The sequence below is a fragment of the Pleuronectes platessa genome, chromosome 9 (genome assembly GCF_947347685.1).
Source record: "Pleuronectes platessa chromosome 9, fPlePla1.1, whole genome shotgun sequence".
In the NCBI taxonomy this organism is placed as follows: domain Eukaryota; kingdom Metazoa; phylum Chordata; class Actinopteri; order Pleuronectiformes; family Pleuronectidae; genus Pleuronectes; species Pleuronectes platessa.
This window is the reverse complement of record NC_070634.1, coordinates 24075416-24100415: the sequence shown is the minus strand read 5'-3', so window position 1 is coordinate 24100415 and position 25000 is coordinate 24075416. Positions and strand designations below refer to the sequence as shown.

General features: G+C 44.4%; 1 protein-coding gene across 1 annotated transcript in view; it reads left to right on the top strand.

The window, feature by feature from the left end:
* ccdc17 (coiled-coil domain containing 17) overlaps positions 1-25000 on the top strand; it is a 60789-nt gene that overhangs the window by 24813 nt on the left and 10976 nt on the right. The window contains exon 3 of the mRNA XM_053430802.1: positions 15417-15541. Coding sequence (XP_053286777.1) covers positions 15417-15541 — 125 coding nt within the window. The remainder of the gene's footprint in view (positions 1-15416; positions 15542-25000) is intronic.

Below are 25000 nucleotides of genomic sequence, written 5' to 3'. Positions count from 1 at the left end.
CTCACTCGGAGCTCCGAGCTGGGACTGAGGCAAATTGCTGCTCTTAGCCGGTCGCCCGCCGAGTGGCAGCTCACCCACAGGCAGCGTGAGGCCAATTGAATTATCTTTGTTTCCTCTAACATCAGTCGGTTGAGGCAATAAATCAGCTGCACGGACAGCCCCCCCGGTTTGGTCAGTTTTGGCAACTAAGTGTGAAGAGGTTGGGAATTGATTACGAGCCGAACGTCAGGTTGATCAACGACTTCTTTAAAAGGCTTATGTCCTCAGCTCAGAGGTCCAATCCGATGTTAACAATATGTTAGTTAATGTTAGGTCCAACATTCACTGTCTTATAGCTCTGTTGTTGGTCTCCACGACTCCTGAGAGACATATCTGACTCTAAAGCAGCTACATGCTCATCTACCCAGATAGAATACAGATGTGGCCCACTTCAGGTGATAATGTGTCACTCCTGGCCTCTTGTGGCCCGAGCAAAATGAAGATGAGCCCAAAGTGACCCACTTGTCCATCAGTAAACGTGGCTGAAAATCCCCAAACCTCCAGCGCTCTAGGTAAGGTGCCATTTGGATGTGAACTTAGAAAATGGTGAATATGGCCCAAATAGCACAAAACAAAGCCGGGCCAGCTTTGGCTCTTGTAACGCAGTATTTCTATGGCTGACATGTGGCCCAGATCTGCCAAACAGGAGCGAACTACCCAGGTGCCATTGTTCTGTGTGGCAGTGTGGGCCAAAGCTCGACCAACAGCTAAAGTCTCGGACTGTCGGCTGTCAGGTGCTGAGTAGTAGGTGCAGGGCGGGTTTCAGAGCTTTTATCCTCTGAAAAACAGAAGGATTCAGTTTCCTGGGGACATTGGGTTTAGATTCAAGAAGCAGGAACATCAGGATAAATGTGAGTGAGGATGTGGACAGTGGTCACTGCTCCTTTATGACCACCGCTGAGGAGCCCTCGAGGAGAACGCTTCACGGATACAACTGCTTTCCTGAAGCTGCTCCGTAGACAACACATCACACTGTGGTTACTCTGAGAAGCTCTCAGGTGGACATGCTACTGAGTGTGGAACCATATGTTCCTGCTGAGGAGCATTTGTTCTCAGCAGATCTACTCAAACAAAGGTCAAAACTAAGACACAACGAAATAATCCAATAAAGACGGTTATTGATTTCAGGCTGTGGAAATCAGGAGCTTTCGATTTGTTCCCACTGTTCTTCCCAATTATCTGCCTTCATTGGATGCTACAGTAGAAAGATAGAAGCATTCCAATAGTGCAATTCAAATTCTAAAAGACAATAACGAAATGACCTATTCCCCTTGAACTCCTCTGAAAAGGTGAAGTTGCTTTGGTGCAGTCACGACTTGAGCTGATCTCCGATAAAGACACAAATCAGACAGCGTTCAACTCCACTTCCCTCAACTCTAACAAAATGACATAATATCTTTCTGCCATCTGCGCCAGTTGGCAGTGCCAAAGCAAAGCTCCAGTTAATCCCCGGCGGTGGGAGCACTGGGATTCTCAGAGATTGACCGAGTTTAACAACAGTCTGTGAGGAAACAGGAAGCTGGCCAAACAGTCCGCCTGTCACTCATCTAATCGGCCTCTCTCTCTCTCCAGCTGGCTCCTTTAACCCTGCAGCTCATCAGGTCTGCAGAAGAAGAACAACATTCAATTTCAACATTAGCTTTTCACTTCCAGAAATTAAATTTCCTGAAAAGAAATAAAACCGGAAAAAAAAGTCTTGAAGAACATCTGGGATTGTATTTGTTGCCTGGAAACAGAAGCAGCAGCCTTGGGCTTTTTAGAAAACTTTGTCAAAACTTCATATCCTGCAATGAAGTGGACGACTTTCAGAAACGATGACTTCAATGGAGAGAAGTGGAACCTTCTCAAAGCTTTTGTGCAAATGTTGAGTGTCTGTTGTATCTTGTGTTTCTGAGTTATTTTGTGTAAAATGCTAAAGAACCCTTGAGCACTTTTCATAAATTAAAATTAATTTCATTGTGTTCATAACATCTTCATAAAGCTGTGCACCCTTGCACTCGGCCTTGGTTTGATTACAGAGGTGCATTACATTGTTATTATAAAAGCAGCGAGCCACCAGAGGCCGAGCTTTACAAGTGATTTAAAATCAATATGAGAAGAGGTTTACTGTTTATGACCGATTACTGCTGCTGTTTTCTTTCTCTTTCTGCTGCTCGGGGTGATTTGCTGTATTTTACACGTTTATGACTTGAAGGCATAAAAGTAAACAGATTTCTGGATCCTGCTTCCAAACCCAAAATTTCACAGTCACTTCCCAGGCCCACGGCCCATCCCTCCACCAAGGATTGCGGAAATCAGTTCTGCTGTTTTTGAGTAATCCCGTTAATAAAAAAACAAGCTAGCATAACCGACTATGGCACTGAGAAGAGGGTACAACTCTGCCGAGGGCCAACACCCCCCCTTACATCCAATCAATGCACCAAAACACTCACAGATATAAGTTCCCTAAATATACCTGTTTTTCATTCCCTTGGGAAAATGTTAACAAAACACCTCCCGCTGTTAAAGAAAGTGATTTGGATCCATCACGAAATTTAATGGATCCTCCCTCGACCCTCGACCCACATCCTTCCCCCAACTTTTGTGGAGATCCATGTTGTGATGGATGAATTCCCAGTACTGCTCGGTTTGGGCGAAATAAAACAAGATGACGCCCACTCCTATGAATTCCACTAATGCAAAAAGAAAGTATAAAATCTCATTCTCCCGTCAATCAACTATAATTTCGGGAATTATTAATATTTTCTTGGACATAATACAAATATTTGTGCTTAAAATAGAGAAACCGGAGACTCATGTTTCATTTGGGCCTTTTCCCAAGAAACTCACGTGAGAAGTTGTCAAATTTAAACAATAAACAAGGAGTGGTCTATTTCAAACCCTGTGTAACACTTTGTGAGCCAAACTTATTTCATGAGCCAGCTTTTTTCCCACAGGCCTGTTTTCAGGCAGCTCAGATTTATTTGACTTTGCCCACAGGTCCTATTTTGGGCAGTTCTGGTTTAGAAAGCTGAACTTGGATCTGCTATGAAACGTACGTCACACTTTATTTATACAGTCTATGGTTAAACTACAATCTATTTAGAGACTTTGAGGATCAGATTGTATCTCCTACATCAACACCTCAAACCTGTTCTCTGAGTTCAAGCCCAAAATATATTATGATGCTCATAATATCTCAATAGTGCGAATCCAAGTTCTGCAAATTTGACACTCAGAAGAACTCAGACATTCACCAAGGCCCAACAGACCCATTACATTCAATCAAATTGCAACACATCAGGGGCGGCTGTGGATGAGGGGTCGAGTGGTCGTCCTCCAACCTGAAGGTCGGCAGTTCGACTCCCAGTCTGACCCATCTGCATGCCGAAGTGTCCTTGGGCAAGATGCTGAACCCCGAATGGCCCCCCCATAGAATAACAAAGTGCTGTGAATAGATGCGCTGTATGAATGTGTGTGTTTTAAAATTGAATTTAAAAATTCCTGGATCGGCCCTTTTATCCAAAACACAAAGAGGTTGGTTCTTGGCCACTGTCCCATCCTCCCACCACGCTTCATGGGAATCTGCTCAGCAGCTTTAGTGTAATCCTGCTGACAGACAAACGGACTGAGGTGATTAAATAACCTCCTCAGGAGAAGAGACAGTGGCAGCAGACGGGTTGGTTAAAACCACAACGTCCAAAGCTTAAAGCATCTTTTGGTAAATGCACAGTAACCCAGGCCTGTGTGTGTGTGTGTCTGTGTGTGTCTGTGTGTGTGTGTGTGTGTGTGTGTGTGTATGTGTGTGTGTGTGTGTGTGTGTGTTTGTGTGTCTCAAACTGTCACTGTCAATGACGGTCATGGACAGCACAAACAAGAATATGTTTGTGTCTCAGGGGAGGATGGTTATTTGAGAGAATGGTGTCATTAAAAGACACACACACACACACACACACACACACACAGACACACACACACATACAGACACACACTATTGCATCTCACTGACACAATATGAGTATGGTCTGGTTCCCTGCAGGTACCAGGATGCCATGCGGTGAACTGACAGTCTGGTGCAGAGCCAACACAAAAAAAAAAAAAAGAGTTGTGTCATTAAATCACTGAAGCCTCGGTCGCTGCTTCCTGTGAGGATGTACATGAAGTGAACGTTGCCAGGCAACAAATACATTCCAGCCAGTCACAGGATCTTTAGCCGAAGTCACTTGGCAACAGAGTTTTGCAGGGAGATGTAAAAAAAAAGACATAAATGAATAAATACATGAATAAATAAATGAAAAGGTTCAAAAGGCTCAAATGTTGTAGTGTCACTTTGGATTCTGAAGTGAAGCAGAAGTAATGGAGCCCGTCTGAGTTCCAATTGTTTCACCAGCAGCACGTTGGAGAAATGTTCAAAACCGAAGCTGCCATTTGCCAAACTCAGCTACTTGACATGTGACTGCACACGAGTGAAGACGTGTAATGAGAAGTTTACATGTCATGTCTTTGTCTTTTGTCCACTGCCCACGAACTGGTAATATTTAGTAAATATTTAGTCTTTTTTTCAAAGTTTAGCCTCATGTACTTTACATCTACATCTACATGTCACATCTTTGCTATTGTTTCCTCTTGTGTGTTGTTTCAAAATCAAACAATAAACTGAGGTCGATCATTGTATCCAACAGACAAACATGATATAACAAACCAAAGCACACAAGAGCAACGCAACACAACGCACAGCACGAGCCAGGGTTGAGTAAACAGGCAGAATTGAATATTAAATATCAACGTGTGTAAGGTTTCATCCAGAGATGCACACATGAACAGGAAGATGGTGCATGAACCATTTCTATAATTCATGGAGCCATGAATAAGTGATATGAGATCGTAATGTGATTCACAGAGACACTAACTCAACTCCAATCACAGAAGTGAGGGGCAGGGCCACACACACATACACATACACACTCACACACACACACACACACACACACACACACACACACACACACACACACACACACACACACACACACACACACACACACACACACACACACACACACACACACACACACACACACACACACACACACACACACACACACACACACACACAGTAACGGCTTCCTCCAGCCCGATCATCTCTGAGTGCTAAGCACCTAAAGAAAAAGGAGAAATTCTAATTTCCTTGCACGCGGCACATCATCAAGTACCGATATGAAACGTGTCTTGTGTCTGTGTAACTGAATTCCCTCTTTGTCTCCAGCTCGTTTTACTGCAACACTTCAGCTCCACTGACTTTTTATTCAAACCTGAAACTAAAAGATGCCACAGACAGTTTGGATATGAACTCATACGACAGCAAAGACTCTGAGGAATCTCAAAAAATCAAAGATGTAATTTTTACTCTCTTATGTTTCCCATTTGCGGAATGGAAACTAAACTGAAGAGTATTAATAAAGAACATTTCTGTGAGGAAACACCAAAATTACGACAGAATCCACGGCCTGACAAGTTAACATGAGTAAATTTGCTTTGCTTTAGGATCCGTTGGTGAGTGTGAGAACCACAACACTCCCTTAATTTGTTTAAATGCCTCAGGCGAGCATCAGTTCTTACAATATGCAGTCAACATCTTCAGAAGCCGACACATCACTGCTGTTCTCCACGGTGTCCTTTGAGGAATAACATCTAAAACTAAAAGTCCCTAAATTTAGCAGCAAACCTTGAAACAGCAGATCAGTAGTTCAACATCCTGCTGCTGGTGTAAAACGCCCGATTTAAAAAAAAAATTTAAAATGGCCTCATACAGGATATTGAATAATGTGACGGTGATTATTGTCCTCAGCCAGTGTGAAGCTGCAATGATCCAAGAATACAACAACAGTTGATGGGAGTAGACCAGAGCCGAGCAGTGGGCAGCCTCGTCCCACAGTCTTCTCGCTGCCAGTACCAAATGTCCACCATTGCTATGGAGACACAGTTTCATGAATCACCGTGTTTCAGTTTTGTTCCTGCGGGTTATGAAGTCGTACTCGTGCACGGTGCACGGTGCCCGTCTGCGTTGTGAGCCCTCAGATCCGTGAGGTATCAGGCGTGGAGCTGGAGTGTGGTCCGCCCGCTGGGACGACTAACTGGCTGCACGGTCGGCTGGCCGGTCGAGCTGCGGGCTGAGTGGCCGGCGTGAGGAGAGGATACACACGGGATTACCTGTTGGGTAGGAGCCGGTGTTTAGCTCAAACTGGGCACGGCAGTGGTGCACTGTGCTGGGAACAGAGTGGGACGGGGAAAGCAGCTCTGGCTCATGTAGGACCTGACGGGGACTCGGACCATCGGCTGTGGGTTTTGGTAGAAGTGGCCCCACGCTAAAGGAGGATCGGGCCAAATTCAGGTTCCATTTAACTTCTCCTGGTGATCGGGGGGGGGGGGCGTTGAGGTGGATCTCAACAGATTATCTGGCCAAATGATCCTGTAGTGTGAGGAGTTCACAGACATAATAATGATGTGCATTTCACTTTTTACTTCACTTTTTACATCTTTTATCTTTTATATATTTGTATTTATATATTTTTATGTCTAAATAAATGTTACTTTGTATAAATAGTAGAAAAAGTGAGTAAATAAGAAGTAAATAGTGAGTAAATATATATTGTTTCTTTTTATTGCTTTTCTTATCTGTGTTGTATTTGTTGTGTTTTTATGTTTTTATGTTTCTATGTTCATTGTTTGCACCAATAACCAGAGCAAATTCCTTGTAGGTGTAAACCTACTTGGCAATAAATACTTCCTGATTCTGATTCTGATTCTGATTTTGATTCTGATGTCATGTGCCATTATTATATTTGCAACCTGAGATCACCTCACCTGTGTTCACGAGCTCTACCGTCACGACACGAGCTCGAATGAGCTGAAGACGACGGATGGTTTTAAAATGAGGAACACTTGTGTGGTGGGCAAGGAACAGCGATTTGGCTGGTGAGCAGAATCCCACAATCATAGGTGGACAAACTGGTGGGACTGGGGCAACAGTAGGAGTTGTACTTGTTTCTTTCCTTCATCATAATTTTTTTCAGTGGAAAACATCAGACAAAGAAGAGCATCTAAACGGGCTCTCTATGTTTTATTTAATTCCAAAGTTACATCTGATCAGGGGAGTTTTGGTCCATTCCCAAAGTCTCTGGAATCTCAAATCAGAAATCGTGTGTGTTCCTGCGTCTCGACTGCATCGTCTTGTGCGTTCTCAGGATTTAAACGATTGTGGATCAGGTCCATCTGTCATTGTGTTCTCCCGCTATTTGGAAAAATCTGATTTGAAACTCCTCTCGTGTGCAGCGGGCGTTCGGCCGGAGGCTGACGGGACCGACGATGTGTCAGAGGGACACAAATCATAAGTTCATGTTCATGAGCCAAAGTGACGACTTTGCATTGCTGCTATTTTAAGATGTAACCTGCCAAGCAACCAGAAACTGTTTTCTTCCACTACACGTCCTGGTTTCTCTGAACAGCCGATCGGCCGCCATACTGCGTGAGGCCGTATATGGCGTTTTATGAATGGGTGTTGCTAGGAAACTGGAGTGCAGTAAAGTGTGACAACATGGTTCTTGTGTTGAGGATTATTGAGAATTAAGAGTTTCAAGCCTTGGAGCTGCAGAGGCTGATTACTGGTGAGTAAGATGTGTCGTTTTCAATAAGACACAGTTTTTTATTTTGGCAGTTTGCAAATGCACTAGGATGATTTGTACTTTTATCATATATGTTATTTATTATTATTTTCAATCACAAAGCGATTACTCGGCTGTAATATGATCGAGTGGAAATATACCAACCAAGATAGAACAGGTGGTTTTATGGTTGTAGATCAGTGTGTTTCTGTGTGTTCTCTTTTAAAAGAGTCCGTTCTCAATATAAAGCTGTGTGGTCAAAAACCTTAAAGTTTCAATTACTTGCATAACTTCATGAATAATCATAAATATACCAAAAGATTTTAAACAAGTTACCCTTTATAATTTTAACTTCAATATTTAGATAAATACAGACTAATGTCAGTGGAATCAAAGCTGAAGGACGGTGCTCGATCTCTCCAGATTTGCAATTTGGACACGTGATATGTTCGATATTAATAAAGTTTAAATAAACAGGTGACAGGCGTTCATCAAGACAAGTGATAATATCCATCACGACATCAGCGCTTTAACAACAGCTGATTCTCCCGGTCGGGGGTTCTGAGCACCGGGTCGAGCTTCACTGAACTCTGAATAAACAGGTGAACGTCTCCCTGTGCACTGTGGGGTTCTGTGGATTGAGTCCTGCAACCAGAATAACCACAGGCCAAACAAACAGGCAGCTTTAGAATGGACTCTGCACTGGTGGATTATAAATGTCGTGGTCAAAGGTCAGTAAACGTGTCTTGTCATCCTTCTCTCTCTCCAGTTTCCGTCTCTCTCTCTCTCTCTCTCTGTCTGATCCTCAGTTTTCTGCCTCGTTCGCCTCACTTCTGTCTCCTCGGATGTTTGTTCACTTTCCTTTCTGTCATCCCTCACTTCAGCAGAAGAGGGAAACGCAGCAGAGAGCGAGACGAGCTGTGATGTCAGCCCCTCCACTCCCCTCGCTCCTCCTCTGTGTGTGTTGAACATCCACCATCTGCATGAGGAACTCGTGGACCAGTGGATGGACGAGTGGTGGAATTTCTGGATCACTCTCTCTCTCTCTCTCTCTCTTTACCTCACACATTCTGCCTCTCACTTCCATGCCTCCTCTCTTTCTCACTTGCGTCAGCACTTCGGCCTGCTGATGAATATATGAATGAGATTAAAACAGACACACACACACACACACACACACACAAACACACACACACACACACACTTGAGCACATAGCAAACACCACACGAGACATAAACATTTGATCATTTCAGGGATGTGCGTGTTTATCTCAGCTGGTTATATTAATTTAGAGTGAAATTAAATTGATGATGTTTACTTTCCATGGGAGAAACTTTAAATGAAATCAGAGTAGAGTAAAGAAATCAGCTTCCAGTCAAGAGATGGCATGTGTGAGTTCTCTGCTTTAAATCAATCACAACAAGTAAATATTGGATCTTAACAAGCAGCTTATTTTTCCTCAAGCGAGGATCCATCTCTGTTTACACTAATCGCTGTATATAACACACACACACACACAGGTTAAAGTGTAGTTGTGTGTTTCTCAGACCCAGAAGGTGTAATTGGCCCTTAACTCCAGGGCCCAGAGGGATGGATGAAGGATTAGAGATCAAGCCGGAGGGACGGGTGGAAGGAGCAGATGCAAGATCCTGGAGAAGCTCTAAGAAAAAACCAATCTATGTGGAAAAGGATGGAAGAGAAAACAGATGTAGAGAGAAGGACTGATGCTGCGAGGCGCTCTCAACCTTAAAGTTTTTACTCTCCCTCTTCCTTCCCCTCTTTCTGTTTCTCTCTCTCTCTCTCTCTCTCTCTCTCTCTCTCCCATCCTCACTTGACTGTAGGCTCCCTGTTGCTATGGAGATCACTCCTGCCATTGCCGAGGAAGAGAGCGAGAGCGATACCTGAGGAGAGCGAGCGAAGGACGATGCAGTGATGAAGATGAATAGATGAAGAAACAGATCGATGCGCTTCTCTCTACATTCCCTGACCATCTTAGTGTGTTTTCAATTCAAAGAAAAAATACTTCAATTGTCCGTTCAGGGACAATCTGAGGCGAGCGAGTCGGCAAACTACAGCTCGTGATTTGATAATGCAACTTATTGATAGTGTGGAGAAGTGCATTAGTCAAGGTGAACTGACTGTCTCTTGTTTGGCTTCTGTTCACTCAATCATTCATCACATGCAGTTGATATATAAAGAAGCGTCCTTGATGGTGCAAGCTTAAAGCAAAGAGAGAGATGTGAAAATGTGGTTTCACGCCACTGTGACTCAGAAAATAAGAATATGAGTGATTATGCTTCGACTAAGAACATAATCACATTATCTTTGGAGAACGGCAACAATGGTGACTCCTGTCCCCGCGTCCTTAATCAAATTATAACCACATGTGTAGGACTCATCAAGTCTTTTCATTCTACACATCTCACTTCCACACCAACTGGGGCCAACCTGTCATCATGTAGTGGTCAGAGTCAATATTCACACATCCCAGTTTTCTGACTCGTGATTCTATAACCTCTGACCAAGCAGGGAATGGTGCTGAACCCGCTCAGAGGGAGAATCTGTTCTTTCATTGTCTCATCTACAAACCAAAGTATCCAACAGCTGTTTAACCACGTTTCCCACTCTTTGCATTGCCTCATTTCTCTCCGACTCAAGCAAATGTCTCTCCGGGTCAATGAAGAAAAACAACGTTATGGTTTCAACAGCGTTATGAACTCTCCTGCACATCAAGCAAGACGTGGAAACATTTCAGAATGGCCCCTGTGCAGGTCTGCGTGTGGAGTAGAGCAGTGTGATACGACCAGAATCTCTAATTCAGATCATTTCATAAACGGATAATAAATATAATGTGATGTAGAACGTTTTATGTAAATACAGTGAATCTAAAATAACCACAGGCAGGAGTGTGTTGCTATGACAGACATTATTTACTTCCATATTGCCATTCTATATACTTTTGTTACTCATCTGAAGACTCTTGATTCTGTTTGACTAGACGTGATTTTCAAAGGTTTACTGATGTTTGAGTCTGTTGTGCATGATTTGCAAAGTTCAGATTCTGTTTCAGACTTGTGATAGATCTGTGAGGCTTGAAAGCTCTAGTCCACAGATGAGCCCTGTGCCCTGTTCAAAAGAAACATCACAGGATCGCAGAACGTTTCAGCCAAAAGGATCTGGATCAGGAGGAAGGACTCCAACTGGGCCCCCGAGATGTTAGGGGACACAAACCCAGGTTAACGAGCAGCCTGTGGTGGGCCGGTCTGAGCAGAGGCTATCTCCTGATTAAAAGGCCGAATCACTCGATGATGCTGAGGGACATAACTCATGATGTGTCCCTAACATCCTTGGTTGGCAGTTGGCAACTCATCAGTGTCCAACTCGTGTGGAAGATACTTTGAAACGTAGAAAGAATATTCGCCATCTTGTCCTGTGTTCAAATGAATATACCCAAACTGAATCCATGCGATAGACGCAGCCCCTACAAGTCCCCCTGTTCAGAATTACATTCAGGTTCACTCTCCTCCATGTAGACTTGTGTTGCTTGCTTGCATCTGTAACCTGTGGACGAGCGGAACGAGTCTATAAGGCGATATTCTGCACAAGAAACATCACAGGATTGCAGAACGTTTCAGCCAAAAGGTTCTGGATCAGGAGGAAGGACTCCAACTGGGCCCCCGAGATGTTAGGGGACACACCCAGGGCTGAGCAGCCTGTGGTGGGCCGGCCTGAGCAGAGGCTATCTCGTGATTAAAAGGCCGAATCACTCGATGATGCTGAGGGACATAACTCATGATGTGTCCCTAACATCCTCGAGCGGTTGGCAACTCATCAGTGTCCAACTCGTGTGGAAGAAACTTTGAAACGTAGAAAGAATATTCACCATCTTGTCCTGTGTTCAAATGAATATACCCAAACTGAATCCATGCGATAGACGCAGCCCCTACAAGTCCCCCTGTTCAGAATTACATTCATGTTCACTCTCCTCCATGTAGACTTGTGTTGCTTGCTTGCATCTGTCACATGTGGAACAGCGGAACGAGTATATAAAAGGATATTCTGCACAAGAAACATCACAGGATTGCAGAACGTTTCAGCCAAAAGGATCTGGATCAGGAGGAAAGACTCCAACTGGGCCCCCGAGATGTTAGGGGACACACCCAGGTTAACGAGTAGCCTGTGGTGGGCCGGCCTGAGCAGAGGCTATCTCGTGATTAAAAGGCCGAATCACTCGATGATGCTGAGGTACATAACTCATGATGTGTCCCTAACATCCTCGAGCGGTTGGCAACTCCTCAGTGTCCAACTCGTGGGGAAGAAACTTTGAAACGTAGAAAGAATATTCACCATCGTGTCCTGTGTTCAAATGAATATACCCAAACTGAATCCATGCGATAGACGCAGCCCCTACAAGTCCCCCTGTTCAGAATTACATTCATGTTCACTCTCCTCCATGTAGACTTGTGTTGCTTGCTTGCATCTGTAAACATGTTATATATCATGATATCAGATCATTCAGCCCCTATGTGACATCCAGAGAAGCAGGTTCCAGCCTCGAACTCTACATTCCATCCAGTCAGTCTACAACCTGTGTGTCAATCATGACTCAGGCCCAAGTTCTCTCACATCTCTGCTGCAGTTTGAGGAGGATTTGCAAAAATTCTTACACGACAGCTTGATTGACAACAGACGTCTCTGTCTCGGAATTAAAAACCCTAAATTGCTTTGTTAAGTGGATTAAAATGGGATTTTTCTCATTCGGATGTCCCTGTAATTTGGCCCCAGGAGTGAATCACGCAGGAGCCGCGCACAAAAGCCGTTTACTGCGTTCGGTTCTGCTCGGGCGGAAGCTTCGGTCCCGCGGGATTCATTTGCAATTACTACCGACTACTATGGATTTGCTAGAACTGTTCACTGCCGCTCCGCCGTCCTCCTCCGTGAGCGACTGAATGCAATCACAAAAGACTTGTTACAGTGAACGCCGCTCACACAGGAACTATTTAAAGACTCCTCTCCAAAAATACTAGCTTTGCAATCATACCCCTGCACCCCCCCCCCCCCCCGCCCCCCGCCCCGCTCACTGCTTCGCAAATCTCAAAATAGCAAGTTTCATATGAATGTGTTTTAAAAACGTGTGCAGGAGAATCTCAGCCACCCAGAGAACATTCCACCCTTTGTATTGTGTTAATTACAGCTCAGCCATGTCTGTGAGTCCCCCCCCCCCCACTGAGTCTGTGGGGGGGCTGAGAACAACATCACTCCCATGAGACGAGGCGGTTGTACTCTTGTGTATTTTACTTTTTGGGTGGCAACATAAACAAAAACCAGCACTGTGGCCAATTATATCATAGCCTGCAGATACAGATGATTCAGCCTGGCTGGTTGGAATACATTGATATCAGTGAGCAAAGTTTACATTGGCACCTTTAGTTACTCTCCTCTGCCCAGGGTCTGTACAAACTTAACTTTACGTTCTGCTGCATTTGATGCAAACAATTGAAATCACGTGACAGGTTTCCTAACTCCGATTAACAGTTTAAGATGTAGCAGTAGCCAGGACTCAGATGAGGTATCATTTGATTTTTTTGCACTATCATAGATACTTTGAAAACGGAACAGGAGCCTCAACGCCACCGGGACTCATACTTTTGTCTTTTAAAAAGTTTTAAATATACTTAACTTGAATATTTAAACGTAAAAAAGGTGTAGAACTCTTTAAAATGTTAAACACCAAAACCCATAATAAATGTAACCTAATACATCCACAATAAGTTAACACTAAATAACAGTTTCAGTGCCTCATACAGTAAAATACTCCAGCCCCGAACTCGTCATCAACCCTTCCAGCTGACGACACGCAGTCATGCACACACAGAGCATCTCTCTGATGTCTAATGTATCCAGTAACCACTCTAATCTCTCTGTGTAAATACAGAGCTAGATCCAGGAGGTGGTGGTGAAATATGAAGACACGGAGGCAGGGGACACAGCTACAGCCAGATTGGAAAATTAAGCCTAGCGACTCCTCTCACCTTCCATTTGTTCTGCATCTCCCTGTGCAAATATCAATTTGGTTGATAGCAGTGTCACGATTTCCTGATTAAAAAGGTTTAATCTCGATGCCAGTGAGCATCGTCTCCAGAGAGAGAGAGAGAGAGAGAGAGAGAGAGAGAGTGAGTGGGATGAGACACGGTGAACACAGCTCTGAGCATCAGCCTCTGTTTGGGCATGATGTTAGCAAACCTGGAAACTCAGCTGTGACGTCAAAATGACATCTGACTCTAAAGGGACAAATAAATGTATTTTTCCAAAACACTTTCTCTGAACTACTCCTTTAATTGGATGTTCTTTGAAATTGCATGAGGGCGTCAGACAGGAAAATCTAAATTCTGAATAATGAGGTTGAATAAAGAGAATCATGTATGACGTGAAGAAACAACTGTTTGTGACCTCGTTCAACTTCTTCAGAACCAAATGTACATTTCTCCGGAGAGTTTCTGTTTCTTGGAGTTTTCACGATTTCTTTTTTTCATCTTCCATCTCTTGTAATCGCCTCGACCGAGCCCACGTGGGAGCTGACGTGGCCGGAGGGGGGGGGGGGGGGGGGGAATTCACTGATTGTGTGACTGCACGGCTCGCTGCAGCTTGGTAGACGGGTCTGAGATGCCACCTAGTGATTCCGATAGGACACCCCCCCCCCCTCTCACACTGCTCCCTCCTTTTCCCTGACTCAGCGAACGAGGAGACGGGGACGAGGAGGACCGGTCTCCATGGCAACAGCAGATAGACAGAGAGAGAGAGAGAGCGCAAGAGAGAGAGAGAGAGAGAGAGAGAGAGAGAGAGAGACGTGAAGAGAGACGGAATACAATGAGGCTGCTACAGGTATTACACAACCACACAAAAATACACAAATGAACACACTAATGTTTGTGCGGTTATGCTTGATAGGACTTTGCATTGACTTCCACTTATTGTCCGAAACAGTATCCCTGATCTGAACCCTGATCTTAACCATAACTAAACTCAACCACAACTTACATCATAACACTAACTTCAGAGATGATGTTTTGATGGGTACACACACACACGCACATCAATGAAAGCACACTGTGTCCAGCTATGTTGAATTTGAAAATGTATTCCAGTTCAAAAACTTTGAGGACGTTTCTTGACTTCTGTTTTACTGCATCTCAGTCTTCGACCTCTGAGCGCAGTTTTTCTTTTTAATTGGGATTTTGCTCATTTAGTTTTTTTTTACATATCTTTGTTTCTCAAAGCAGAATCAAGTTAATAAACCTTTAACTTTTCCATGTACACAAAAACTCATCTCATTTCCTTTAAACCTAAGTTAATGTTTCAAACTTTTTTCTGTTGGTTCACAGAATTATTGTTGTTTTCACTACATTTACTGAACGTCAAAATTCAATTATATACTGCCTTTATATAGACAGTGTGTCTATAAACTACATCGAGCACAGTCTGAGACAATTCTCCACTTTTTATAGATCTATAAAAATGATTTTTTCGAGTCCACATCTCTCAGTGATTATGCAAAATTATGATAATTACAGAAAGTGTGAATTTGCTGCCTATGTTGAATAAAATGCAGTTTCCATTAGAGGTGAATGAGTGGGGAAGGATGGGGATTTCATACAAAAACGGAAACTACAAAGGGCCCGACAGTGTTCAGGGTCCCTCGGCTTCCTGAAAGAGCTCCTCTGTCTTCTCGAGTGCAGTCTCAGCCTCACACCAGCAGCTCCTCACGCTGCCTCACGGACACTGAAGTGGGTCAGGCAGCGGTCATGGTGCAGCTGGATCTCCTGCACCAACACAACCTCCCCACGTCCTCGCCTGCTCCTCGGTATGCACCACACATTCCCCCTTTCTCCTGCTTCACTTCAGCAGAATCAGCAGCAGATCAGTATCGCGTGATGCTGACTCCGGGTTTTTCGCAGAGAATTCTTTTAAAAAACTTTAATTTGCATGATCGCCTTTGATGTGAAGATGTTGTCCGTGAATTCACTTTAGAAGAATGTCCCATTTCCTGTCATTTACTCGTGTTGTTGCTGATGTGTGAAGACCCTTGAACTCTGTATATTCATTCCATTTATTAAATACTAATATAAGAGAGGTGGAAATACAAATTGGTGATATGCAAACATAGCCTCAATATCACACTGCAGTAAATCACCTCACTTACAAGACAAACACATTCACAGACTAATAATAAAGCCAAGAGCTGGATTCATAAAATCCCTGCATGTGTTTGTACAACAAAACAAACGAGAGAATAAACGACAAAGAAAGGTTGATTGGAAACGTATGAGATGTGTCGAGAACAAACTGGTAGAGAATATGTTTATGAATCTGAAAATAATATACTGGGAGGAAAAAACATATTAACTGTCGAATAGATCAGAATGACTTTTGTATTGCATTTTTCCCGAATGAACGTTAATGTCAGAAAAACAAGATGCACGAGGAAACATGCGATCACAAAAGACGTTAAATGTTTCATCGCGCGGAAAAGACCAAAGAAATGTTCTTTCAAAGAAATTCAGAAGAATGAGTTTGAGTAGAAAGTGGAAAAAGTTTGAATTGAATCAGTTAAAATCTTCCTCCTATCGGGAAGACACCAAATAAAACCTGAGAGAACAACCTCAAATCCCTGGAGGAAGTTTAAAGTTGATGAGAAACGTGTCGATAACATTTAAAAAACAAACGTTATCGTTGTTAGGAGACGGGTTCGAACCTCCATTGAGCTGAATGTCAAGAAGCAGCTCTCTGCAGAGCTCTGCATCTAAATGCAGTGTGAGTGCAGACGAGCCTCAGATGAGATGAAGCTGGTTCCTTCACCTCTGACCTTTCTCAAAACTGGACTTGACATTTTGTTCTGCACACAAGTGTTTTTTTCACTTTTCATGTTTCGAGTGGAACACCTCCTCCCATTTGATCCTTTTCCTCTGCTTCTTACATTAATGTCAAACTGCTGTTGTCATTATCATCTTCAACCTTAACTCAGACACTTCCTCCTCCATCCCTCCTCTCCTCCTCCAGCCTCCCCTCTCCTCCTCCGTCTTCCCTCTCCTCCTCCGTCCTCCGTCCTGCCTATCCTCCTCCATCCTCCATCCCTCCTCTCCTCCTCCGTCTTCCCTCTCCTCCTCCGTCCTCCGTCCTGCCTATCCTCCTCCATCCTCCATCCCTCCTCTCCTCCTCCGTCTTCCCTCTCCTCCTCCGTCCTCCGTCCTCCCTCTCCTCCTCCATCCTCCCTCTCCTCCTCCATCCGGCCTCTGCTCCTCCATTCTCCTCTCTCCTTCTCCATCCTCCCCTCTCCTCCTCCATCCTCCCTCTCCTCCTCCCCTCTCCTCCTCCATCCTCCATCCTCCATCCTCCCTCTCCTCCTCCCCTCTCCTCCTCCATTCTCCCCTCTCCTCCTCCATCCTCCCTCTCCTCCTTCATCCTCCCTCTCCTCCTCATCTCTCCTCCTCCATCCTCCCTCTCCTCCTCATCTCTCCTCCTCATCTCTCCTCCTCCATCCTCCCCTCCTCTCCTCGCTGTTGGCGACTAACCACGCCTCCTCCTCGTTTCCTACCTGTGCTGTGGGCCAATGAGGAGTCAGATGGCTGTGTAAGAGGCGGTGGTCCTGTGGTCAGTCGCCCTGGAGATCACTGATGGGTGGAGCTTATATCCCCGGGGCACGGCCTGTGGTTGGTCAGGTTCATTTCTCCTTGGAACCCCCTCGCCCACTGGGCCCTTTGCAAGGCCTTATGGGTAACACCGCGCTCTGCTGAACATGTTCCTGCCCAGTTTGTTGTTGGTCAAGCCGTCAGCAGCAGTCGTCTTGTTGGAACTGTTTTATTTCGTGGTCATGTAGAGTTCCTGTGGGAGCAGACAGAAGAACAGGCTTTTTAGAGAATGGACGTTTAGGAGACATTTTCTGACTTTGAAAAATGTCCAGAAAACTTCAGAAATTTTTCCAGAGGTTGTCTCACATACAAAGAACGCAGGAGGAGACCGTCCAGAACATTCAGGTGAGAGGTGGTGTTCAATAAGCAGGACGCTGCCAAAGTCATGTGTTTAAAGCTCATCGACAACACTGCAGCCCATTTCACCATCGTGTCATTCCGAGTTGAAAGACACACACACACACGCACACACACACACACACAACCTGTACATGTCATCATCTCTTACAGAACAATTTTTTTGTATAAAAGGTTGGAGTGGGGGGGGGGACTGGGATCAAACCGTCGACCCTCTGGTTTGTGGACGGCCCGCTCGCCAAGTAAGAACCAACAATGGGACAATCAGTGGCAGCCGCCCGCATGTGTCAGTTTGTCCAACTCGTCTGAATGACATCCAATAATGTGGTGGGGATGCTCGTCACCTTGGCAACGCTTGGTGAGTCATTGTGAGGTTTGTCTTGGAGACAAAAGCTTGTGTCGAATTTCTGATTATGATTAGAGACAGTGTTAGCCTAGATACCAGCGCGGGTACACAGACGTAATAGTGTATATAAATATACACTATTATATAGAGGCAGCATATTCGCTGCTTAATCTGAAGGGAACCGTATAGCCGCTCCTCTCCGCTCTATAATTCCAGGCTTGTCAGTCATTCTTAGCATTTAGACATAAAGCAGCTCGCCGGTATAGGATTGCATCGTGTATAATCTCTCCCTTTCCTGGTTTCTCTGGGGGGTTTTGTCATTATTTGTCATTGCATTGTGTTGTTGCTGTAGAAGGTTGTGGTTCCGTGAGCTTTAAACTTCCAACTAAAACTTTTAAACTCGTGCTGGAGACACTTGGGATAATAAAGCATTAAATCCTCATCCCCGGGGAATCTCTCACATGTGACTGTCGGCACTGTATAGGAAAAGGAAAACGGCTTATTGATGACTGAACTACAGGAGCCTTTTAAAACCATAGAAACAACCAAATAACCACAGCATGAGACAAGAACATTGTTTTTCTAATTTATTTATACATTCATTCTTGAATTTTAGGGAATGTTTCGCCACTTGGGGGCACTGGAAACTATTTGTGATTACACTGATATGTCATTTTATAAGAGAAGAAGGATGAATTTGCTTGTAAACGATTGCTTATCCACAGAATGACATGTAAATCCAATATCCTCTCTCTTTTAGCTCTGATTTGGGTCTCCACCACCTCGTTTGTGACAGATCTGGCTCCTAAGGAGATAAATGCTTCTCTGTGTTTGCTATCGAGTATTTAACTGTGTCTGTTTTCATTTAGTGCTGAACAGTTTGTATAAAGGCGAGTTGTACCTCCTTCATCTGCCTTTGTGTGTAGGTTAGCAAGATTCAGGGAAAAAGGAAACAGAAGGAACCCAAAACGTTTAGCCAATCTTCTCCATTGTGGGACAGGACGTTCTTTAAAGGTTTGAATTCTCTGTGAATTGTGTGTGAATCTTGGCGGAACAAAGTTGTAATGTTTAGGGGTTTGGTATCACATCAAAATCTGGATCAAGTGGATTTAAATGTGGTTTCATAGAGGTATATTTTTTTGGGCCTCTGTATGTTATTGAATAGAGCTTTAGGACCTGCAAGTGGCACCGATGTGCAGCTGAGAAACGTAACACAAGGCTCTACAATTCTAATTAGAGCTTTTGAGCTGAACACAACACTTTGGAACGGTGACTAAAATGAAACAGGATGACCAGCGTCCCCATGAGAAGAAACTGTCTCATGAAACTGTGATTCCTAGAGACACCAGACTGGCTAGAAGCCTTTAAACGGGAAAGTTTCACCCGTTCACGAAGTTAAATCAAAGACGTCTTCTTGAACAATCTCTGCGGTTTCCCTCACAATCAATAAATAATTATTTGTGTATCTCTCCTCATGGACCAAAGAGTGAAGCAGGTCACGTGACAGTGAGTGAACAGAAGGAAATGGTCCTCGCCTCAGTTCCTCTCTCCCTGTTCTTATCTGTCACAAAAAAACAACCAGTGCCTCCTGTTGGATGAACAGTCGCAACTTCTCGAGGATTATCAAAAAGTTCACTGGCAGATAAAGATTTCGACGGAAGAGAAATTGTGGAGCCGAGTGTTTACTGTCTGTCTCGACTCTCCCTTGAACTCCTTCACTTCCATCTGTTTGTCCTCGCTCTCCAGCCCGTCCGTCCTGGCACACGGAGCGGGAGCGAAGGGTGAATTAATAAAGGAGCGAAACTGGAGCACAACTCCCCGAGGTCCGACTTTTCTGGGACGCTCACACAGAGGAAAACGCACACACACACACACAGACACACACACACACACACTTGTTAGGCCTACATGTGCAAAAAGCCACATGCATTGTGCTCGTCCATTGATGGGATGACGAGATGGTGAAGGTGGGAGACACCGAGGGGGGAACAATTCAGACGTCCTATCATCTGCATGGTCCTGTCTCAGGGTGGGAGGGACGAGGGGGGGGGGGGGGGGGGGGGTGCCGAAGAAGAAAGGGAGGAGGAGGAGGGAGGGCAGAAGCCACGTGAGGAGGGATGCATGGAGAGTGTCGCCCCAGGCGTTGAAACCCACATTGGTGCCATACATCCTTTGATTCCTTTTCTCCTTGTCTCCATCTTTTCATCTTCTTTCTCTTATTCCTTTACACTCCTCTTCTCATCTCTCTTCTTCTTATCTTTCTTAGAAATATCAGTGCGTGTATATTAATTTATCAACATAATGGCTCCTCAGAAGTAAAGCCAAAGTGTCTTGATCGCCCTCTGGTGGCTGGCTGCAATATAGGTCATAAATCCCACCTCCTCCATGTTAATATATGGACCAAACGATGTTGAATACCTTTTTCTCAAAGATTTTTTGTTCTTTAGGTTTAGTTCTTATCCCAGTGATGTTTGTTCAAATGGTCATTTTTACGATGCCATAAAAAATGGTGAGAAACATCATGATTGACAGCTGAGGCTGACTCCTGATTGGTCGACGTTAGTTTCCTGGCTATTTTGGCTTCCTTTTTAGATACTAGGAAAACGTTATCGGCGGGCATGTGAGGTTTTAGTGAAGTATAAAAACAACACTGAAAACAAAACTCCCCAAAGAATCATCATCAGAATTCAAACTGGACAAAGTTTTACACTCTGAGGCATTAAATATTTGTTGCTTTACATTCAATAAGAGAAGTATTGTTTATTAATGTTTTTTTAATGATCAGGCCTCCTTCAGCGAGGGGGAAAGAAAACGTGCCTCAGGAGTTTCATTGTGATTCAGAGCGTTGTAGTGGGCACAGCGAGCCGGCCACTGGGAATCAAGCCAGCGACTCTTCATCTACACACTCGATTTACTGAGAGAGCTGCCAGCCAGCGAGCTTTTCCTCCCCCTGCTCCATCCATCTCTCCTTCCTCTGTCTGTCACTCTGTTTTCATCTCCCTCATCTTCCTCCCCACAATATGCTGAGTGAAACAAGGACGGAAGGAGAAGAAGAAAAGGAGCGGATGAATGGAATTAACCGAGCGAATCCGAACTGAATGAATACACGAATCAGTGGATGATTACGAGAGAGAAACAAAAGTTACAATCCCTCTTTATTCCTGAGATGGTGCGTCAGCGGGAAATGACAGGTTCATACAACCTGTATTCAAAAAGCATCTTTTGTGACGAACAAATGTATAAAAATAAAACAAATCAACAAACCTGAGTGACTCTGGGAATATATAGTATAAAAATAGATTAAGGTCACAGGAGGAAGAGCTCGACGGAGAGGGGTTTCCAGATATTGCTCACCTAATGACGCATGGCAAAAATACTCAATGCTCACATGCATGAGTGAAAAGAGAAATCTGATACAAACACAGATGAGGTCTGTGTTTCCAAAGTCACCGTTTCCTCGTGAAACGTCCAAATGTGCAGAACATGATTGGTGCTTGTGCTTTAGAAATGTTTTTTGATGAGTATGATGCAGAAATGAAGGGGTGGGATATGAGGGAGGGAGGGAGGGAGGGTGGGAGGGAGTCGGTGAGTGGGCAGATGAGTGGAAAGGACTGAGTGAACTCGAAGAGGAGATGGCAAATGAAAGAGTGAAATAGATGTTAAAATAAAGGATTACAAAATTGGGTAATTTTATACCTAATACAAAGCTTGAAATGTATGTTTATAACTATTTTACCCAATAAACAATACATTATAAAGAGTAAAGCTGCTTCTGAGGATCCAAGTGGAGACTTTAGATTGTTGAAGGTTCACTGAATAGTCAAATTTAGTTTAACCTAGATCTCCAGTCCAAACACATTCAGATTAGGAAATGAAAGAGTGCCTGATGGGTGTGAATGTGAGCGTGGAGGGTTGTCAGTCGATACACGTCAGTTCTGTGTGGATGTGATAGACCACTCACATTTATAAATTAACTTTCAAACCCTTTTCTTCAGTGAGGAAGATCCACGACACTAAAAACTGGATGTGAAGCTGATAAAAGTACCTGAAACTTAAAAGTCCCCTTATGATGCAGCAAGTTACTCTCAATTTTGAAAAACACTCTATTTCTTCCCCGACCCAAACCCATCCCTCCACTCCTTTGGCTTATGCGTCATCCTGCAAACAAACAAACAGATGAAAACATCCCCTCCTTGTTGTCTCAGTGCCGCATCGTGACGGACAGAGTAAATAAGTACGTGGGTAAAGTTTAAGAAACTCTTAAAATGCAGCCGTGTGAACGTGATCCAATCTGATGTGGCACCGATTAAAGTGCAGCACCGATTTAACTCTTCATCTATGTGAGAGGGATTAACTCTTTTTCTCACTTTGTCTCTCTCTCTCTTACTCACACATAGGAAATCAAGCATATTTAAATAGATAAAGAGGAAAAACAGGCCAGGAGAGAGAGATAAAGAGAGAGAGAGAGAGAGAGAGAGAGGGGGAGAGAGAGAGAGAGAGAGAGAGCGAGAGAGAGAGAGAGAGAGAGAGAGAGATGGAATCAGTGAAGAGAATGAGGGAAATAGAGCAGGAAGAGAAACATGCAGGGAAAAGAGTGAAAAGAAAGAAAGAAAAGAGTCGGAGCTAGAATCTGCGAGAGGGAGAAAGAAAGAGAGCCTCTTGCGGAAGCCCAGGGGGTATCCTGCCATCCCAGAATGCTCTGCTCTAACCTACTTTGGTATTTCTGTTTCTGTCTTTGTCTCCGCAGCGCTCTGAGTGGGCTATCGCCTTTACACACCACCGCTCGGCGAGTTGTGTGCGTGCGTGTGTTTCTCTTCCTCCACCCTTGTGAGAAACCAAATACACACTTGTGTGCATGTGCTGGCGCCTGGTCGTGTCTGTGTCGGGGACATCGCGTCCGCAAGCATCTGATCAGTGACTCCTCCTGGAGACGCAAGATGAGGCCTGTTGTCGGACGACACACAAACACACCCACACACAAACACACACAAACACACACACAGCTCACAAACTGAACAGGAGACGGGGGTTACGATCAGGACGACCTCAAAGCATCCGAACACTTGTAGGAGTGTTGCTCTGTGTGCGTTTCCTGTGTGTATCTATATGTAACATGTCATTAATGTTGTGTGAGTCAGTGCAACTGTACTGCATATGTGTCAGTGTATGAGTCAATCTATGAGTGAATGAGTGTGAGTTTGTGTGTCTGTGTGTGTTTGTGTGTTTGTGTGTTTGTGTGTGTTTGTGTGTTTGTGTGTCTGTGTGTGTGTGTGCAGGTTGAGTGGGCAGCCTGACGACCAGCGCAGCAACACGCTGCTGCCATGGAAACTAATGAGGCGAGCAGGGAGCAGAGGAGATGGTTCTGTGTATTAAATCCATATCCATCTGTCATACAACCCTCTCATTCTATTATCAAGGGTTTCAATGCTGGAATAATTATTAATTAATTTGATAAAAAGTCGTCCTATAATCAATAAAAGTGACGTCATCAGTGTAACAGTCTTCCACAGAGAGGATTGAGTTGTGGGTCTATTTTCTGATTTAGATCAATTAATCATTTGAATGACTGACGGTAAAACAACAACACTTCAGATGCATCTATACGTTTAACATCCAACACTGGAACCAGGGCTCCACCTGCTGCATACACAGGAACACACACAGACACACACATACACACACATACTCTGTTAACAACTGTTTGATCCTTGAAGTGAACTTTAGATTCGGGTGAAAGCTCCACTACAAGTATCCAGTTGTCTCCTTTAAAACCGTGTTATGTTAAAATACTACTCATTTAATCTGCGTTTTAGACAATGACTAGTTTCTAGGGGGGGTGGGGGGGTGGGGGGGAGGGGGGGGGGGGTGTTTCCCTGGACTGACCGAGTTTGGCTAATAGCGAGCAGCATGGTGAAGCCTCCTGCTGATCATCAGACCACATTGATTATTTAGACAGTAAACAGTGAATGGAGCAGACAGCAGATGGTCCCGTGAAAGATCACTGGAAACTACAATGACTGGAGTGCCAGAGCAGACGGCTCTCCTCCCATTTTACCTTGTGTCCTTCTTCTAATGCTCGACCCCCCCCCCCCCCCCCCCCCCCCCCAAAGTGGGGGGGGGGTGGGGGGTCGAAGTGATGAAGTTGAAGTCCCGTCGAAAAACGTTTCTGAGGAAAATAAAACGCTAACTTGGAAGCCCTGTCCATGGTTTGGTCTAAAATCATCGCCATGTGTCTCAGAGCAAAGCATTGTGGGTAAATGTGTAGAGTTACAGCCCACAAATCCTTTGCTTTTTTTCTCATGGAGCAGGAAGGAGGTGAAGAAGAGAAGTGTTTCTCACATACACATTCATTGCTGGAATAAACCATTTGTTGTCCACGTAAACCGGCCTCTCCTCGTCATAACCATAACCACAACCCAAAATGCTCCATCTCATTGGCTAATGGTTGAGATAAGGCTCCTCTGGTGACTCACTCGTCCTCTCTCTCTCTCTCTCTCTCTAAAAAAAGGCCCACTTGCACAAACTCACAAACAATGACACACTTCAAACGAGCGACGTGTTCACATTCAAACAGAAGTAATTACCGACACTTTCGTTCAAAGGGAAAAACAAACAAACGGAGAAGAGAGAAGACGCCGCACACATCGGTGGTAACAGGAGTTTGAAGGGCCTCAACCGGAGCCCACTCCCCCCTGTGGATCTGTGTGTGTGTGTGTGGTTGTGTGTGTGTGTATGTGTGTGTGTGTGTGTGTCCATGGGCATTCTGTGCGTGTGGGCGGACAGTGAAGCTGAGTTGTCATGTTGGGCCGATATATCATCTCTGAATATTCATAACGGTGCATCTATGTGCACGACCCTGCATACACACACACACACACACACACACACACACACACACACAACACACACACACACACACACACACACACAC